General features: G+C 47.7%; 1 protein-coding gene across 1 annotated transcript in view; it reads right to left on the bottom strand.

Annotated features, from left to right (window-relative positions):
• Window positions 1–5,710: 5,710 nt before the first annotated feature.
• Window positions 5,711–17,095, bottom strand: part of ZNF609 (zinc finger protein 609) — a gene marked incomplete at both ends in the record, with an annotated part of 169,920 nt that continues 158,535 nt past the window's right edge. The window contains 6 exons of the mRNA XM_084239760.1: window positions 5,711–5,784; window positions 6,667–6,883; window positions 7,149–7,324; window positions 8,936–9,302; window positions 10,156–12,496; window positions 13,234–13,321. Of these exons, the coding sequence (XP_084095886.1) occupies window positions 5,711–5,784; window positions 6,667–6,883; window positions 7,149–7,324; window positions 8,936–9,302; window positions 10,156–12,496; window positions 13,234–13,321 (3,263 nt within the window). The remainder of the gene's footprint in view (window positions 5,785–6,666; window positions 6,884–7,148; window positions 7,325–8,935; window positions 9,303–10,155; window positions 12,497–13,233; window positions 13,322–17,095) is intronic.

Below are 17,095 nucleotides of genomic sequence, written 5' to 3'. Positions count from 1 at the left end.
AAAAATTACGGACTTACTAGCATTTGTTCCTTTTGCTTCTGCTTCCCCCAGTGAAACACTGTGCATGTTCTTCCACCTCCTGCAGCTTTGGGACTGTCTGCTGTTGAGCTGTGGCTCATCTTAATTTCTCTGCCCTTTTGGCCCATTTTTACATTGTTCTCTGAGGAGCTTGTGTTTTCATTCATCCTAGGCCAAGTCATTAACCTTGGGTGCCGTCAGGTGCATTCCTCCACCAGTATTAGGAGGTCTGGGCCTACAGGGAGGGCTTGAGGATGGCCTCCCCTGAGCAGGTAACACCAGAGGCAGCCTAAAGGCAGTGACTAAAAATTGGTGACCACAGGGAGCTATTTACAACAGTGGTTCACAGGAATGCTGACAGTGGCCAAGTTTAGGATTCAGATGTTAAACTACAACCCAGGGAATCCTCAAGATAGGCACAATAAAGAACCAAGACAGGGCCCCCCTGGTGGCACAGCAGTTGAATGCTGGGCTGCGAAGCTGCTCGCAGCCTCTGCAGTGCCGGTCCAATCCCGGGCCACCGGCGAGGGTCCCATACGGCGCGCAGACCTCTCCTGCTGCCCGCTGCTCCCCTCAGCAGTGTCTTCCATCTGTCTGCCTGTTCTGCTTCCTGCTCTGGCTCTGGAGAATTCTCTCACCCTCCCACGCTTCTGACTGTACCCAGTGCTTGTATAAATAAATAAATAAATAAAACTTAAAAAAAAAAAGAAAAGAAAAGAAATAGTGCTGGGAAAACTGGCCACATATTTAAAAAAAAATAAAAATAAAAATAACCAAGACAAAAACTCAGTATTTCTTGTCCCCAAAGCTACTGGAATAGACAGGAAACACATGAGATTCTGCTGCCACCTGCTGGTGGATCCTCTTCTAACAGCCGAGTTAGAAGAGCAGCATCCCAGAGAAAACCCAGAGAGAGACCCATGGTTTCTCTTTCAAAAAGGAAAACCTTTCTAGATGAAAGACCACTGACAGGAAAGAAATATGGTACCCAAAAGCTGCGCTCCAATTAAAAAAGCAACTTAGAAGGTGGAGTACTGGGGCGGGGGGGGGAGGAGGTTAGGGGAGATAATGTGAAAGGCAAAACTAAGTCTAAATTTAAGAACAGGGACATTAAAAACTTTATTCAATAAATACAACAAATAATTTAAAAATATACTTCAATTCCAAAGCCAATTAAGAAAAGGAAGTAGAAGGGGGAAAAGGTGGGGAGGAAATCAGAGTAAAATAAAGAGTAGGAACAATGGTTTGGTCGGGCTGTATTTCCGAATGTACCATCCCTTTGAAATTCTGACAAATGCTCTTGACCCATAAACCCTTAGCCCTTATTCGGATGGGGGTAGCCACAGGAATCCACCAGCCAGGAATGATTCTTGGGGCTCTGGACAAGAGCACTCTGGAGGTTGGAATCTGAGGGGAGTGTTTGGGGATAGCTTCCCACTCATTTCTAAAAAGCATCCGTTCTAACTCCCAGGCAGGTTTAAGTAGTGCAAACTCTTAGGCACAGAGATCCCAGCTGCATAGTTTTATAGGTGAGCGTCCAAAGTCAGGGCCTTTGGGAGACAGGTCCCAGAGGACCCAGGGGTCCAAGCCACTTCGGTGAAGGGGGATCTAAGGGTGGAAAGAGGAAGGGCCAGGGTACAGAATAAAACTCCTGGGTGAGCTAGTGGCCAAGCTGGAAAACACTGCCGGGCAGGTGGTTTGTCACTGGATTCAACAGCTTGCCATCAGCCAGGGAAGAAGGAGCTGAGGATGCACATGGAGCAGGGCCAGGGAGATCAGGAAAGCTGAGGGAGAAGGGAAAAGTGGGGAGGAAGGAGGAGGCAGCTCAGCAGCAAACTCCAGGAGAAATAACCAGCAGCCCTCACAGATTTGTGATTGTCTCTTAAAAAGATTTATTTTCTCTTCTTGCCTGAATGTACAAAGGCAAAAAGAGTACAGTTTGTATATATATATATTTATATATATATATAAAAAAAACAAGGAACTTGGTAATGTACACTTTACAGAAGGGAAGAATCAAGGAAGACTGAAATTAAATCCAACAGAGCAACGCCAAAGGTATAAAAGCTAAGAACAGCAACACTGCCCCTCCAGCCCGGGCCTCCAACTCGCCCCAACCTGCTCCCAATGGGGGGCTGAGCACCAAGGCAAGCGGGTGGGCTGGGGCAGGAGGGGCTGGGGATGGGGCCTGGGAGGGCTTGATCCCGGGAGGGGCCCATGGCAGAGGATCATCGGAAAGCTCCCTGGGATGCCCTAGTAATAAAACAAACGGTAAAGGCCCAGAATGACAGGGCCAACTAGCTGCCCAGTTGAATCTTGGGGGCATCAGAGTAGACACTGGGATGGTGATAGGATACATGGGATAATAAGTGACATGTGTGACCTCAAACCTGTATATAGTTCTCTCTCTAGCCCTTCTTCAGTCTTACCCTCCTACCCCCACTGTGCAGCCTGGAGAGAAGATTCAAGAAGCCCCCTTTCATTCCACAAGGTGCCCTCCGCTTTTCTGCATGTGGTCCTCTGACCTTGAGAGATGTGGAGAGGGTGAGGGAAGAGAAGGAAGTTTCATACATGTACCCACACATGTACAGGCAGGGGAAGGGGACGAAGGGAGCTGGCACACCCTGACGAGGAAGAAACAGATGTGAGTCCTAAAGAGCAGCTCCCCAGTCCTGGCTGGCCGGCCCGGGACGAGGTTCTTGCCCTCGCTTCTCCACGGGCGCCGATGAGTGATGCCTATGAAGAGACCTGAGCAGGGATGACTCAGAAAGCACTGGTCTGGGACCCGGGCAGGCACTAGCCCCCAACTTTTCCAGCCTTAGCTCATGGGGTGGAGTGAAATCTTTGCTGTCTCACCTCTCTGACCAGGTTGTGGGGGCCACAGGTACCCCACCTGTGTTCTCCCGCCTATGTGGAGAGGCGGGGGGGAGACGGCAGGTCCCTCAGTCAGCACTCATCAGAGATCTTTATTTCCTCCACTGCTGCTGCTTCGTTTATTTCTGGGAGGGAAGTGGACCTGGCGAGGGCTGGGGACCAGAGGCTCAGGTATCAGGACAAGGCAGTGCCCTTCTGCCATTGTTGCTGTCACCTGCTCATCTGGGCAGCTTGGCTCCTACTCTTCAATGGAGACTTAAATATTTAAGATCAAAAAGACCCATGTGTTTTTTAAGGGGGGAGGTGTTAAGACACAAGGAAAATCTATTCTCTTCTGCAGAAACCAAGGCTGCCCTGCTAATATGCAAGTTCCTCTTTGTGTTACAGAACAAAGTGGAAAGGGCAGGAATGTAGGGCCATGCCTGCTCAATGGGAAAGAAAAGTACTCCAAATGGTTTCTTTACAATATATACAGAGCGTGCTGAAAGCCAGCACCACAGATACAAAACACACAACGATATTTCAAAACAAACAGGAACAGAGATGGGCCCTGGGCTCCACCCTACAGGAGCCTGGGAGGGCATAATCACGCTGAAATTCAGTCGTCCTCTCCGTGGGGCTCACTCAGATCGGGTGGGGTGAAGGTGCCTAACCCACTACTTCCATGGATGACAGGGAAGTCACTGCTCAGAGCACTGCCTGCTGGGAGAGCAGGAAGCGGAGGGAATGACAGGAGAGGGAGGCTGCCTGGAAGCCTGCTAAGAGGGCTAAAAGTGAGAGGGCTCAGAACCCAACTTGAACAGAAACAAGGACATGGAAAGCTAGAGAAAAAGTCTACCTGGGTCAGAGAAGCTCCTCTTGAGCAAATGACCTTAACTTCTCCCTGGAGAAGGGCTCCAGGATCTTGGAAACGCCCCAGCTAGACATTGTGCTTACTGGCCTCCACCTGCACGCCAAACCAAGCCTCTGCTCTTCAGTGTCACCTTTGGCACTCTGGTCACCGACAGCCTTTTCTGAACTCTTGTGTCTGTCAGTCTTTATCTTCCAATTCAGGTCAAGGGAAGACAGGAGAGAAGAACAAAGGGATGATCCAAAAGCAAAGTAAGAGTTAAAGCTCCCCATACCTTGGGGAAGAAGTGACTCCAGTAAAGCTACCAAATCATCACTTTCTCAGCACAAAGAGCATAAAGCCTGGACGAGGAGACTGCTGCTCTAAGGAGAGCGGAGAAGTGTCTGCTGCCTCAAGGCGCAGAGGCCTGAGGAGTAATGGCTTGGATGTGTCATCCCAGGATCTGAGGACCATAAAACCTCCATGATCAGTGGCCCCTGAAAACCGTGTCACGAAGAAACACAGCTTACACTGGCACACACAGGCTGTGGGCGGAGCGATGTAAAAACCACGGGCTTGTGTAGAGAGGAACCGGATTGTATGTCTGTGGCCCTAAATGAGGAGGATGCTCAGATGGCTGAACAGACAGGACTTCTCTGTGAACTGCCAGGTGCCCCTAGCTCTGCCTCCTGGACTTTGCCCTAAGGTGACCTGGCAGACACCAAGGGTCCCCGTGCTGGGGGGGAAATACTCTTTTACCTGCCCGAGTCTGAAGAGCCAAGCAGTGGAAAACAAGAGGAGAGATGAGCGTTGGGCTCCCCCTGGGAAAGGCACCAAGGGGTCAGGAGGGAAGAGAGGAAAGGGCAAGGAGTTGGTGACTAAGGAGCAGCAGGAATTGGTGGGGGTGCAGGTTCTACTCCACAGACTCCATTCACGCTCCAGCTCATTCCCGGTGCTCCCCGGGAGCCCTGTGCTGGTATTGGGACCCCTGCCCTCTGCCTGGCAGGTTACTCAAGACCATGGTGGGGCAAATGCCTTGGTCTTCCCTTCCAGGCTAAGATCTGAGCATTTCTATGTGCTCATGTAAGAGGGGAGAAGTCTTCACGCTGGAAGACCCTGTTTTCACAATTACAGAGAAAACAGTCCCCAATTTCTTTCCTGAGATTCTAATTCCTCCACGTGCTCCCAGTTCCCAGGGCCCAAACCACTGGAGAGATGCAGGGTCTGGTGATGGCGGCAATGACGGTGAGAGGGGTATGGCTGCTGTGCTGTCTTCAGACCTTACCCAGTGCTTGGGGGGGGGGAGAGGGGTGGGGGCCCTCCCCGGGGGTAATGGTACTGCTCTGGCAGCTGACAGGGGCTTGGGGAACAGAGCAGTGACTTCTCTGGGCTGAGGCCACGTTTCCCTGGTTGCTCCCCATGCCTTCATCTCCACAGAGGCCACAACAGTCACAACTGTGGCCGAGAGAATAAATATTTTTGCTAAGTACCAGCTCTCCAGCTCCTTAGGAAGAGGGAAGGTCGGGGAATCCAGGGGTCTGGTGGAGGCAAGATAGCCAAGGGTCTGCCTTCAGTCATGGTGGAAACGGCAAACAGGATGATCAACACCATTTAACTGATGTCTAAATGGCACCTCCAGCACCTCCTTGGGTGAGCCAGTCCGGGCCCGTGAAGCTGACTTTATCCGGGCACTTGGTGTTCTGCAAGGGAAACACGGACAGGTAACTAGGCACTGAGCCTGCTGGTATAATCACCACAAGATGGCGCTCCAAGAAAGCAAACTGCAAGAGAGGGCAGTGCAGGTCACTAGGGGACATCTGTGTCCCTTGGAGCATGTGGCTTCATGGGTTCCGTAAAGAGGGTTCCACCACCTGGAGACCACTGACCCACATCGCTTTCCCTCACCTAGTTCCACTGGGATTCTGTGACCCAGATACCAACTATCCCTGTTCTATGTGTTGCCCCAAATGAAAACCTTACTTACCATTCTCACCTCCGGGGTGGTGGATAGAGTGAGGGCGCGGAGCCTTGCTGGCTGGCAACAATGGCTGTAGAAGAAAGCCCTGAGCCAGAAGGAGAAACATAGTTAGAGCAGTGCACCCACCACCCTCCCATCAAGCATGCCCTGTACCAGCTGGGTGGAGTGTGAGAGGATGTAGGGTAAGGAAAAATGTCAGGCTTTTCTGCCCTCCCGCCATCAGGATAGATGATGGATCCTCGCGGTCCTGAATGCATGCCTGATGGCGGGCACCTGGAGTAGGGTGTGGGCATAGGTGGATGAGATTCACCTGGGCTGAGACTGGGCTGTTAGGGCGGTGTCACGGGGACGCCAGTAGAAGCCGAAAGAGAAGCCGAGAAAGAAGTAGCAGAAGCCGAGAGAGAAGCAGAGAACGCCGGAGAGCCCAGATAGAGTGAAGACTTGCTGGGGGCGGGAGGCCTGCCAGGCTCCCGGCCCCCCAGTACCCCTGCCTGCTGTGTACCTGGTAAACCCCAATAAAAGCCTGCAAAAAAAGCCACTGAGGACTCTGACTCCTCCTTTACCCGGTCTGCTGGATTAGAAAACCTGCACTGTGTCCTCCTGACCCTAGAGAGGAGTACCCTTAAATTCTGAGTTTTGGGGTGCTGACAGAAAAAAATCTCATCCTTGGCCAGACACAGTGGCTGGGGATAGAGAGCAAGGCTCTATTTTTCAGCTGCTTGTTTCTCTTTGGCTGTGGGAACACCTGTTCCGTATTCTTCTCAACATCAGAGCCAATTTTCTGGAGGAGTTTGAGAGTCCCCAAGCTCCAAGGGAGGAAATAAATGTCATATGTTTTAACGACTGTCTGCAGGAGGCTAGGACTCTAGGCAGATTAGAAGCTCAAAAAAAAAGTAGGGGGGAGGCCCGTGCTGTGAGCAAAGCTACTAGGATTACGTAAAGAGAGCAGTGGGGCGAGGGGCCTTACCTGCTGCATAGGGTAAGTTGTACTGTGCTGGGAGCAATGAGTATCCCAAGTGGTGGTGGTGGTGGTGTGTGGACATCAGCCGCTGGGATGGGGAGGTACGTGGCCGATCTACACTCCTTTCTCCCCCACTGGCACTCCCGACGCTGCTACAGCTGCCACCACCCCCAACCACCCCACAGCCTCCCCGATCTCTCTCCTGAGAAGTCTTTTCACTTATCTGGAAAGGAAAGCAGACACAAAAGTACTATTGTGAGTCTCTGTCAGGGTGGTGGGAGGGGAGGCGAGACAGAGAAGGAGACGACATGAGATATCCAGAGCCCACATTATGACTCCTTAGCAACGCAGGACACCTGAGATTCAGGGAGGTCTGGGTGGAGACAGTGCTGTGGCAGCCAGGTGGCACTGTGCTTCTCCCAGACCCTGGATCTGGCGCCTTACTGGTCTTTGACAACAAAGAGCCGGTGTCACTGCACTTCCCTTACCGTGGGAGACTTGCTCTTGTAGTGACTGGCATGCTGCTGTAAGATGTCCAGGGCTTTGGACTCTGAGCTGGATTTACAACTGACACTGGGGCTGGCTCGTGCCTTGTCGGCATCTTCACCCCCTGAGACCTTGCTGCCATATGGGGAGAAAGAGTAGCTGGAAGGCAGGTAGGAACCTGGGGAAGGAGAAAAAAAGCAGTCAAAGAGATGGGAGAGGTAGAAGACACTCTGCATTAGTGACCTTGGTTAGGTGGCCATCAGCTCTCCTAGACAGAGGCCGAGATACTTTCTACCAGTGTCTGCAGAAGGCTGAGACTATGAGTTTGTCTTTACTGAGCTCTGGAGTCAAAACTAACAGGAATACTAGAAACATGGCTTTCAGTTTCTGGGGAACCAACTTCCCTAGATCCCCAATGTTAGATATTCTTCTTAGAGAGGTAATGAGGGAGAGTGGACAGAACAGAAGGCACGGAGGCCGATGGCCATGGCTCGAATCCTACTCTGGGACGTACCAGGTGGACAACCTTGAGCAAATTAACCACCTTTTTGAGTTTGTTTCTTCACTATCAAAATGAAGACATTACCCTATAATGTATAGGGTAATGGGTTGGATGAAATAAGAAAATGTACATTAATCACCCAGTATAGTGGCCCAGAGCAGGCACTGATCAAATGGAACTGCATTTAAGCAGAAAGCTGGGGGAAGGCACAGTGAGCAAGGCACACTGCATGTTGGGCATGGGCAATTTCCCACCGAGTTCTGTTTGAAAAGCTTACTTGTTCTATTTAGAGTTTGTCTTCAATATTCTGCCCAAATAATGAGCCTATTTAGGCTGCTCACCTGTAGAGAGCTGGGAACTCTACTGAGGGAAAGAAGTGCTCTTTAGGCAACAGAAAGCGAGTTTCCTTCTAACCAGTTAAAAAAAAAACAACATTTAATCTCCTAGTTTGTGTCCCTCCCCCAAGAACATATGGATGGGTAAAGAGCTTAACCTCCCCAAGCTGAAACTCTTCTAGCTGCACTTGGCCCAGATCTGAGTTCCAGTAGCTCTTCTCCTCTTCCACTGCCTTGTGACCTTACAGCTGAACCCAATCTTTTTTTTTTTAATATTTACTTTTATTTATGCATACAAGAACTGGGGTACAGGCCAGAGCTGTGGAGGGTGAGAGGATTCACCAGACACAGAGTGGGGAGAGGTCTGCTGCGCAATGTGTCAGGGGTATCTCCCTGGCCAGGGGGTAGGACTCATGCTGAAGTGGCTGCCAATAGCTTGATAGCGCTGGCTAACCCCTGCGCCACCAGGAAGGCCCTGAACCCAATCTTGCAAAAGCATCCCCACATTCTCCGGTTTCAGTTTAATTAGATCCATGTGCCTCCTACTACCATTACGTTGCAAGTTCCTTGAATGGAGGAAACTTTTGCATCCCACACAGTGCCGAGTACATCCCAAAGCAAAACGAGGAGCAGGTTTAAAAATTCCCAGTTGCGGATGATGGCAGGTGTAGAGAGGGGTCTTACCTTTCATCATCCACGACACTGACTTTAGAGAGTCAGTTTACCTGTAGCGGGAGCAAGGGAGGGAGAGTGGGCCCATGGACTGTTATTGGGGTCATCCAAGGAGCTGGCGGTTCGAGTGACTACTTCACAGAACATCACATTCAAAAAAGGCTGTGGTCACCCTGATCCTCAATAAGCTTAGGGCTGAGCAAGAAAACTCTGAATGTGCAATCTGTGTTTCATCCCCCTTTCCTGGCGGATGGAGCACAGCTGAATGAGGATGCTGTACCTGGGTAGTTCTGCATCATCACAGCAGGCATGCCCCGGTAGCTGGGGTGGCTGGGGTCATAGGACTGGCTGTAGGAGTACCCGTGCATGTAGGGGATGTAGGACTGGTGCTGGGTGAGGGGAGAAGACACAGGCACGTGGACACTTGGTCGGGGCTCCTTGTTCCCGAGACGGGATTCCTCGGACGTGGACAGCTTGCAGTCACTACTTGTGCTTTCCTTCCCATCCTCCTTGGGGACAGAGTCCTTACTCCGAATCCTCTCTTCCTTCAATTTGCGGTCCCGCTCCTCTTTCCACCGCTCATCCTCTGACTTTATGTCTGAGTACTTGGCAGGATAAACGTACGTCCACATCCGGGGCTCTGCTTCCTATAACCAATCACAGGATGAGTGAGTGAGAGAGGGCGGGCAGGAAGACAGGAGAGAGAGAGGGAAGAGGAGACAGAGGTTTCATGGCCAAACACAGTAGCAACACAAGAGACACAAGAGTAGAAACACAAGAGACACCCAGGCAGAGTGTGATCTTGGCCCCGAATGATCTTCATTTACAATCAGCTCTGGTCCCTCCTGCTTAAAAAGCCTCCCCCCTCCCCTCCCAAAAGGAAACAAGATGTGGTAAAGAAAAGGAAAATCCATCAAGTGATGGATTTCCCTAGGAGAGAATAAGCATTTTAATCTTCTTCAGAGCAAGCTCGGGTAGGAAGCTGTAAGTGTTGCTCAGCTCCAAGGAGGGGGTGCAATGGTGGTTCTAAGAGGGAAGGGAAGACTTCCCATCGCCTGGGCAGAGCAAGAGGTGAGACCAAGTTCTTAGTTCTAACGACCTATAAAATCTTTTTGAAAGTGACGCAGTCTGAGCGGTGTACTTGTGGCATATGCCACAAAATGAAGAGATCACCATTAAAACTTCCCAAAAAACCCAAACAGTGGAAGAGATACTAGACTAGGAATCAGGATACCTATTTCTAGTTCTGGCTCTCCTAACGCAGCTCAAGTAACCCTAGACAGTCCAAAGTAACCAGTCTGGGCCTCTCGTCAAACAGGAAGAACACTTTTGACTGATATAAAAGTGGTTTTCACAAAACAAAGAAATGATTTACAAAGGTAAAGAATCTCTCAAATGACAGATTTCCAGTCTGTTGAGCCTCTACAAAAGGAGAGCCCTGATTTGTAGGAAAGGAGAAAGACTATCGAATAGCATTTCGACTTCTGCCCAAAGCGTTACCTGTCGGTACCAGAGTATGGGATCCACCTCCGCCTGTCGGCCACACTCAGCACCAGTCTTAGCCTCAGAGGCCTCCTTGCCTAGATGGCTGGCCTCACTCAGCTTCACTTTCAGTCCCTCTGGGGCCTGGCTGGGCAGTTTGGAAGAGTCATCTAACTTGGGGATAATGACTGATTTGGCAGGGTCTGCCCCTGGTTCCTTGGCCTTGCCGGGTCCTGACTTGACCAGGTCTGTGAGGCTGGGGGCCTTGGTGAGAGTTGGGGGAATCGAAGGCTTTTGCTTCCATTCTTCCTTGAGTGCTGCCTCCCGCTCCTTCAGGCCCAACTCTGCCTTCTTGTCCAGTCCCCGCGGCTGCTGCTCCAAGCTCTGCCGCTTCTGCTGCTCTTCATACTGCTGCCGGTAAGCCGTGTTTGTGCTCAGGAGGTGGGTGTGGTAGCTCTGGTCGCTGTAGCCGTAGGGGGGCACGTAGGCATACTGGTTGTAGTACAGGGACTGCATGTACATGTTGGGACGTTGCTGGATGACGGAGGGCTGCTGACTGGAACTGCTCAGCTCTGCTTTCTTTTCCTCACAGACGTCATTCTTCACTTTCCCCTCTATGCTCTCTGGCTCCTCATCTTTTTTTGTCTTCAGGGCCTGGCTCTCCACTCCTGCTTGGCTGCTGGGATTCAGAGCTCCTGGGCTGGACTGTGTGTAACTTGGAGAGTAATAACTCTCAAAGCCTTGATAATATGGTGAGTCTTTGCTCTGCGGCTGAGGGGGGAAAAGCGTTTTCTTAGCTCCTTCCTTAACCAACTGCTCAGGGTCCTTTGATTTGACACTGTCCACTTTGCCTTCCCCATCCTCCCCAGCATCAGAGATGTCAGAGTACGCAGGGCTGTTGGTTTTGACTGAGCTGGCTTCGGCTCCATTCTGGGTCACTACGTGTAAGGGAGTCATGGGCTGGGTAGGGGTAGTGCTCTCCAGGCGACTACTGCCGCCAATGGAAGGGCTGGGGGCATTGTCTGTGAAACTGTAGATCTTGTCAGCTTCAGCCTTGATGCTAGCCAGCCGGCTCTGGTGGGGGTCTGATGAGCCATTTAGGAGCCCCTCCATTTTCATCCCATCTCCTGATGATTCCCTGAATGGGCTTTTGCCTTCTTCGGCTCGACACACCTTCCCTGGGGTCAGAGGACTTTCAAGTTCCTTTGAAGATTCCTTCTTTTTTTTGTCTTTCTTCTTCTTGTCCTTGGCTGGTGTCAAGGCAGGGTTGACTGTGAAAGGCTCTCCCATCACAGTGGGCTTGGGCTGAATGGGTTTGAGTTGGGGACTGTTGGGCATGGCTTGAACCACCGTGGTGGTCAAGCCCGAGGAGGATCCTGGACTTGCTGCTGTGAAGGTGGCTGTCTGGAAGGTGTAGATTTGCTGCGGGGGTATGGCGGGGGCAATGGGCCGGGCTGACTTTAGGCTTTTGGAAGGAATCTTTTCTGGTTTCAAACTAGAGGGTTTTTTACACTTTTCTTTTTCCATACACTTCCTTTCCAAAGAATCAAAGGCATCGTTGCTTGTTTCATCCATTACTGAGGGTCCATCATCAGAGCCATCATTGGATAAGGCTCCAAGGTCTGTGTCCCCTTCCCCACTCAGCTTTTTCTTACAGAGGCCTTTTGTGCTGAATTTGCTTGAGGGAGAAGGGCTGTGGGGCTCTAGGAGCCGAACTTTGGGGGTAGCTGAGCGGGCAGGGGACAAGGAACCTTTCTGTGAGACAGATGCACCATTGCAGCTCCCAAGGTCTGCATGGAGGGCGGGCTCTTCTCCATACTCACTGTCTCCATCTGCTTCTGGCTTGCTATCATCATCTGTGTGGGCATGAGCCTGGTGGTACTTAAGTCCATTGATGTGCTTGTACTTTTTGTTACAGTTTGGGTGGGGACAGTCAATAAGGACAGGGGAGGGACAATTTCTGTCTAGCATAGTGGGTTCCACCTTGGTCGCAGGGAGGGGGCCAGTGGCCGAACCCATGGAATTCGTACGAACACGCTTGCTCCCTTTGGAGTCCTCTGAGCTGGAATTCAGCTCCATGTCCGAAAGGGGTTTGTTTTTCCTCTTATTAGCTGAGGAAGGGCTGGCCTTGACATCCTCAGAGGTGCTACTTGCAGGTGGGCGATGCTCTGAAGAATTTTGGCTGCCACGACGGCCTTTGCTATTGGCTCCTGCACGGGTTTTGCTGCTGCTGCCGGTCCCTTTGCTGTCAGAGGCTGCAGCTGTCTCAGTGACAGGGGTATTGCTGTTGGGACGCATGCGCTTGCCTCTACCCCGACCGTTGCGCATTTCCAAGTCACTGGTGGGGGAATCACAGAACCTTGGTAAAGGACAAACACAATAGGATTATTATTAAGAAAATATCTTCAAACCCGTTTAACCATAACCTCCAGAAGAACTGACCAGATGGTAACTATCAATTTCAATAAATATGATTTGTTAAAGGAAGTGTGAAAGTCTGGGAACCACATTAAATGGCAAACTCCTAGGGATGCTACCTGCCTGCTAATTGCAAATTATTCCCTAAACCTAACATTTAGGTTTCCCAAACCCTGGCAAACTGAATACTAATATTAGGAACAAGCTGTTTAGTGCCATTCACTGAAATGTCAATTTTAAGGTCAAATTGTAACTGGGAAAGGTCCCTGTGAAATTCACATCATCTAGTGGAGCTTAAAAAAACTAAAAATGTTCTTAAATTTAAATTTCTGAGAGGCAGCATCAAAAAGCATCATAATGAGTATTTGTTCCCCCTAAGTAAAATTCTGTGGCTTTGTTCTAACAGTGACTATCAGAAGAACCCAGAATTCAGTAAGTCCAGACAAAGGCTCAAATAGGCTCTCTTCCCTGCTCCTACCCAACCCATTTATACTTAATTTATTTTTCTTGAATGTCAGATGAGTATAGCGCCTTCACTTCTCTACACGCCATAATGTCCTTTAAAAGCTGGGTATCTTTTAAAAGCTATCCAATTCTAGCAGAATAAAAGAATAAGGAATCACTGTAAAATTAGGGTGGTTCAGATTAACATAAGCTATAAAGTTGTATAGTGCTTACCTGGGGGGTGCCCAATCATGCCGTGTGCAGTCTAGAAGTGTGCCTACGTATGTCTTGTTCCTCCATGTTACATTCACCACCAACATCCCTGGAAGACAAGAAGAGTCAGATGTAGATAACAGAAATCCTGCTGGCCACTGAGAAGAGTATTTTGCATTTGTGTAGTAACAATCACTCTGGCATCTGAAGGAAGCTTTAGGGAGTGCTCTGGATAGGTGACTGGATAAATATGTATATATACATACACACTGGAATATTACTGAGCTATAAAGATGAATTTTTTCTTTTTGCAGCAAAATAGAAGGAACTTGAGGGGATTATGGGAAGTTAGCCAGAAAGAAAAAGACAGATGCTGGATGGTTTCAGATATATGGGTAATATAAAAAGCAGATGAACTGACAAAGCAAAATAAAAACAAACTAGTAGACATTGATAACTAAACTGAGGTTACCAGAGGTCAAAAGGGGGGAAGATGAAGGAGGCTTAAGGGATGGTAGGCTTATTTTTCCTTCAAAAAATATGCAGAGGCTCAGAGATGAGAGAATAAAGGCATTTTTAAAGAACTACAAGTGGGAAGCAGTTCACTGTAATGGTTAGGAACACAGACACTGGAGTTAGGGGATTTCTATCTCCGGGCTGTAATCACTCATCCTCTCTAGACTTTAGTTCTCTTATCTGTGAAGAGGTGATAATAATACCTCATAAGGGTCAATAAATTACCCAACATGCAAACAAAAAAATAAAGGTCCTCAAAAAATTATAGCTGTTTTGTTAGCTTTACAACAAGCATCTCCCTGCCCCCAACCCCAGCTTTTGTAAATGGTATATTTTACATTTTGGTGTCCATGTTTTTATAGCTAGTTTATAAACAAAGAATTGATTTTTCTCAGTTTATCTTATATTCTGCCACATTAACCGAACACATTTATTAGTTCTTGAAGTTTCTTGTAGATTTGTTGGAATTTTCTGTATAGACAATTATGTAATGTGCAAATAAATATAGATGTATTTCTTCCTTTCTGATCTGTATGTCTATTTCCTTTCTCTGCTTACTACACTAGCTGTATTCTAGTGACAAACAGACAATTATAAACCAGAGACATCCTGCAGGGGAGGAGGAAGAAGAAGGATCAGAGGGAGGGAGGGTGGAAAACAGGGGACTGGTGATGATGCACGGGTGCACTGGTGAAGGAAACTATGGGGACTACGTGGGTGGGGGGAAGCAAACTGTTTAAAAATGAACAATGATATAAAAATGTATACTAAAAAAAAAAATTAAACCATTGGTTATCAGGATTTGCGTCCCGAATGTTTTGTTTTAAATAAGATTTTATTTAGCCCCTATTCTCTCTGGAGTCGGATTTTAAAATGCTTTATCATAAAACCAGATCAAAGGAGTTGAAATAAAAAAGGATTATTCTACCAGAAAGTCTCAATCTAATGAAATTAGGTTAGCAAAGAACTTTGGTTTAGTCAACTGGATTTTATTCAAAATTTGCTGAACATCTATTATGTGTAGGTGATTTCATACTCATTATCTTATTGAATATTCATAGCCATATTAAATAATTTTTTGAACAGGGCAGGCCTTAATGAGAAAGCACAATCCCCCCCAACAGTACTGCTATATAGGGATTGTTACACTACTTTGCAAATAAGGAAATGAAAGCCAGAAAGGTTAAGTAATTTGCCAAAGGCCTCACTTTATTAGTGGTCAGATCTTGAAGATATTAATAGCTACTTCTAATTCATTCTGATTCTTTTTACACAATTTCTTTAAAATGTCCCTTTGTCTTTATCTTTTTTTTTTTTTTTAAAAAAAGAGATTTATTTATGCATACAAGAGCTGGGGCATAGGCCAGAGGTGTGGGGGGTGAGAGGATTCACCAGAGACAGAGTGGGGAGCAGAACAGGCAGACTGACTGAAATACACTGCTGAGGGGAGCAGCGGTTGAGATAGGAAAGGTCTGCTGTGCCATGTGGGTTAGCTTCCTGGCTGGGGATTGAACTCGTGCTGTAGTGGCTGGGGATAGCTTGACAGTGCTGACTTAACCCCTTGTGCCAAAGGGAGGCCCCCTTTGTCTAGACAGATACATGCAAGATTGCAGTGGGGCATCCAGAGGAAAAAAGAACAGGATTCCTTTCCAGGGCTCTGGCATCATAAGGGAAATGGCTAGCCTCCGTAGAAAGTAAGTACTCGGCTATTAGCAAAGTGAATTTAAATGGATGGCTCCTCCCAATGATGGGTTGCTGCCATTACTGCATAACCAACTGGAATAGAAACAGAGCTCATTTATTTTGAGACAAGGTAAGATTTAGAGAGGGGGCAGATGAGCACAGCTGTACATAGAGAGCAGGCATACAATTAGAAGATGGATGTTAGTCCCACTCTCTTGAAACAGCTGGGCAGGAACACATGTTTATAAATCTGTCTTCTTCCTCTAGTATAATCTGCAAACCATAGCAATAATGAATGAGCTGAAAAGACAACCGGTCTGGCAGTGCTAGAAATGGGAGAGGGGAAGAGGAAAAATTCTAATATGGAAAAACAAAATGGAGGCTTGTTTAAATGTCAAAGCAAACACATTTTTCTGAAGTGTAACTCTCTTCCTACAAGGTTCTAAGTTGAGACAGCTGGGGAAATAAGAGGACAGGAAGGAAAATGCAGAAAATAACAGACCTTGTTTCTCTATTAGGGGGCTAGCTTTAGGGCAGCAAGTAGGATAAAGAGAAAGAAAATTGATTTTAATTTTAGAAAGCTTCCTATTTATAACGTTTTAGCCTTCCAAGTATTCAGGTAAAAATCCTTGAGAATTTTATCTGACTCCCCTCTTATCATGCCCACATCTCATAGCAAATCTTGTTGGCTCAACCTTCAGGTTTTGACCATATCTCACTTCCTCCACTTTTCTGGACCCAAGCACGCCTTGAATTATTATAACAGCCATCTAACTTACTTCCATCCTTATTCCACCCTGACCTATTCTTAATACAGGAGCCCGAGAAATCCTATAGGATATAAAAGTTATATCCTATCATTTTTCTGCTCAAGGTCTTCTTTCCATTTTATACATATTAAGGCTTAAATTCTTATTGTGACCTTAAAGAATTTCCATGATCTTGGCTTGCATCACCTCTCTGATCAAAATCACCTCACACTGATCTAAACAGTGACGTACTTGTTCCTAAAACACAAAAGGCATGTTCCCATCTCAGGGTTTTTGAACTTGCCATTCCACAAACCTGTAACATCCCCTAAAGCTTACTCACCCTTCATTTTCAAATCCTTTCTCAAAATCACCCCATTGAGGGCATCCCTAATTCCCCCCCTCACTTGTATATTCCTTAGGACCCTTTCCTACCTTTACCCACTCCATACTATTTATCAGTATGTAAGAAAGAAGAAATTTTATCTTATTTGTTGTATTTTCACTCCTATTAGAATATGAAGGCAAGGTTTTGTCATTTTTTTTTCACTGCTCTAGCTAACTTCTAGAAACATATTTGGCACATAGAATATATGTTGAATGAATGAATCCTCTTTGTATCTCCCCAGAAAATCTCTGTTCAACAAAAAAAAATATAGTCCCATCCGTATACATAATGGGGCTAAGGAGTCTTAGTAATGTTTGAGTAATGGTTTATTTTGTGGGTTAATATCTACTTTACCCAACTGAATCAGTAACTAGCTCCTTAACACTGGGAAAGTCACTTTATCCTCCTGGGTTTCAATTTCCTCATGTGTAAAATGTGAGGATTGGACTACATGACCTTCAAAAGCTTCCTTCCAACTCTTAAATTCTGTGATTCTACGAAGGGCTGTGAAACGCAAGTGCTAAAGAGAATAAATGACTGATAAAAT

Source organism: Talpa europaea (assembly GCF_964194135.1).
Source record: "Talpa europaea genome assembly, chromosome: 8".
NCBI lineage: Eukaryota > Metazoa > Chordata > Mammalia > Eulipotyphla > Talpidae > Talpa > Talpa europaea.
Note: the sequence above shows the minus strand (reverse complement) of the source record. Positions and strands in the feature narration are given on the sequence as shown.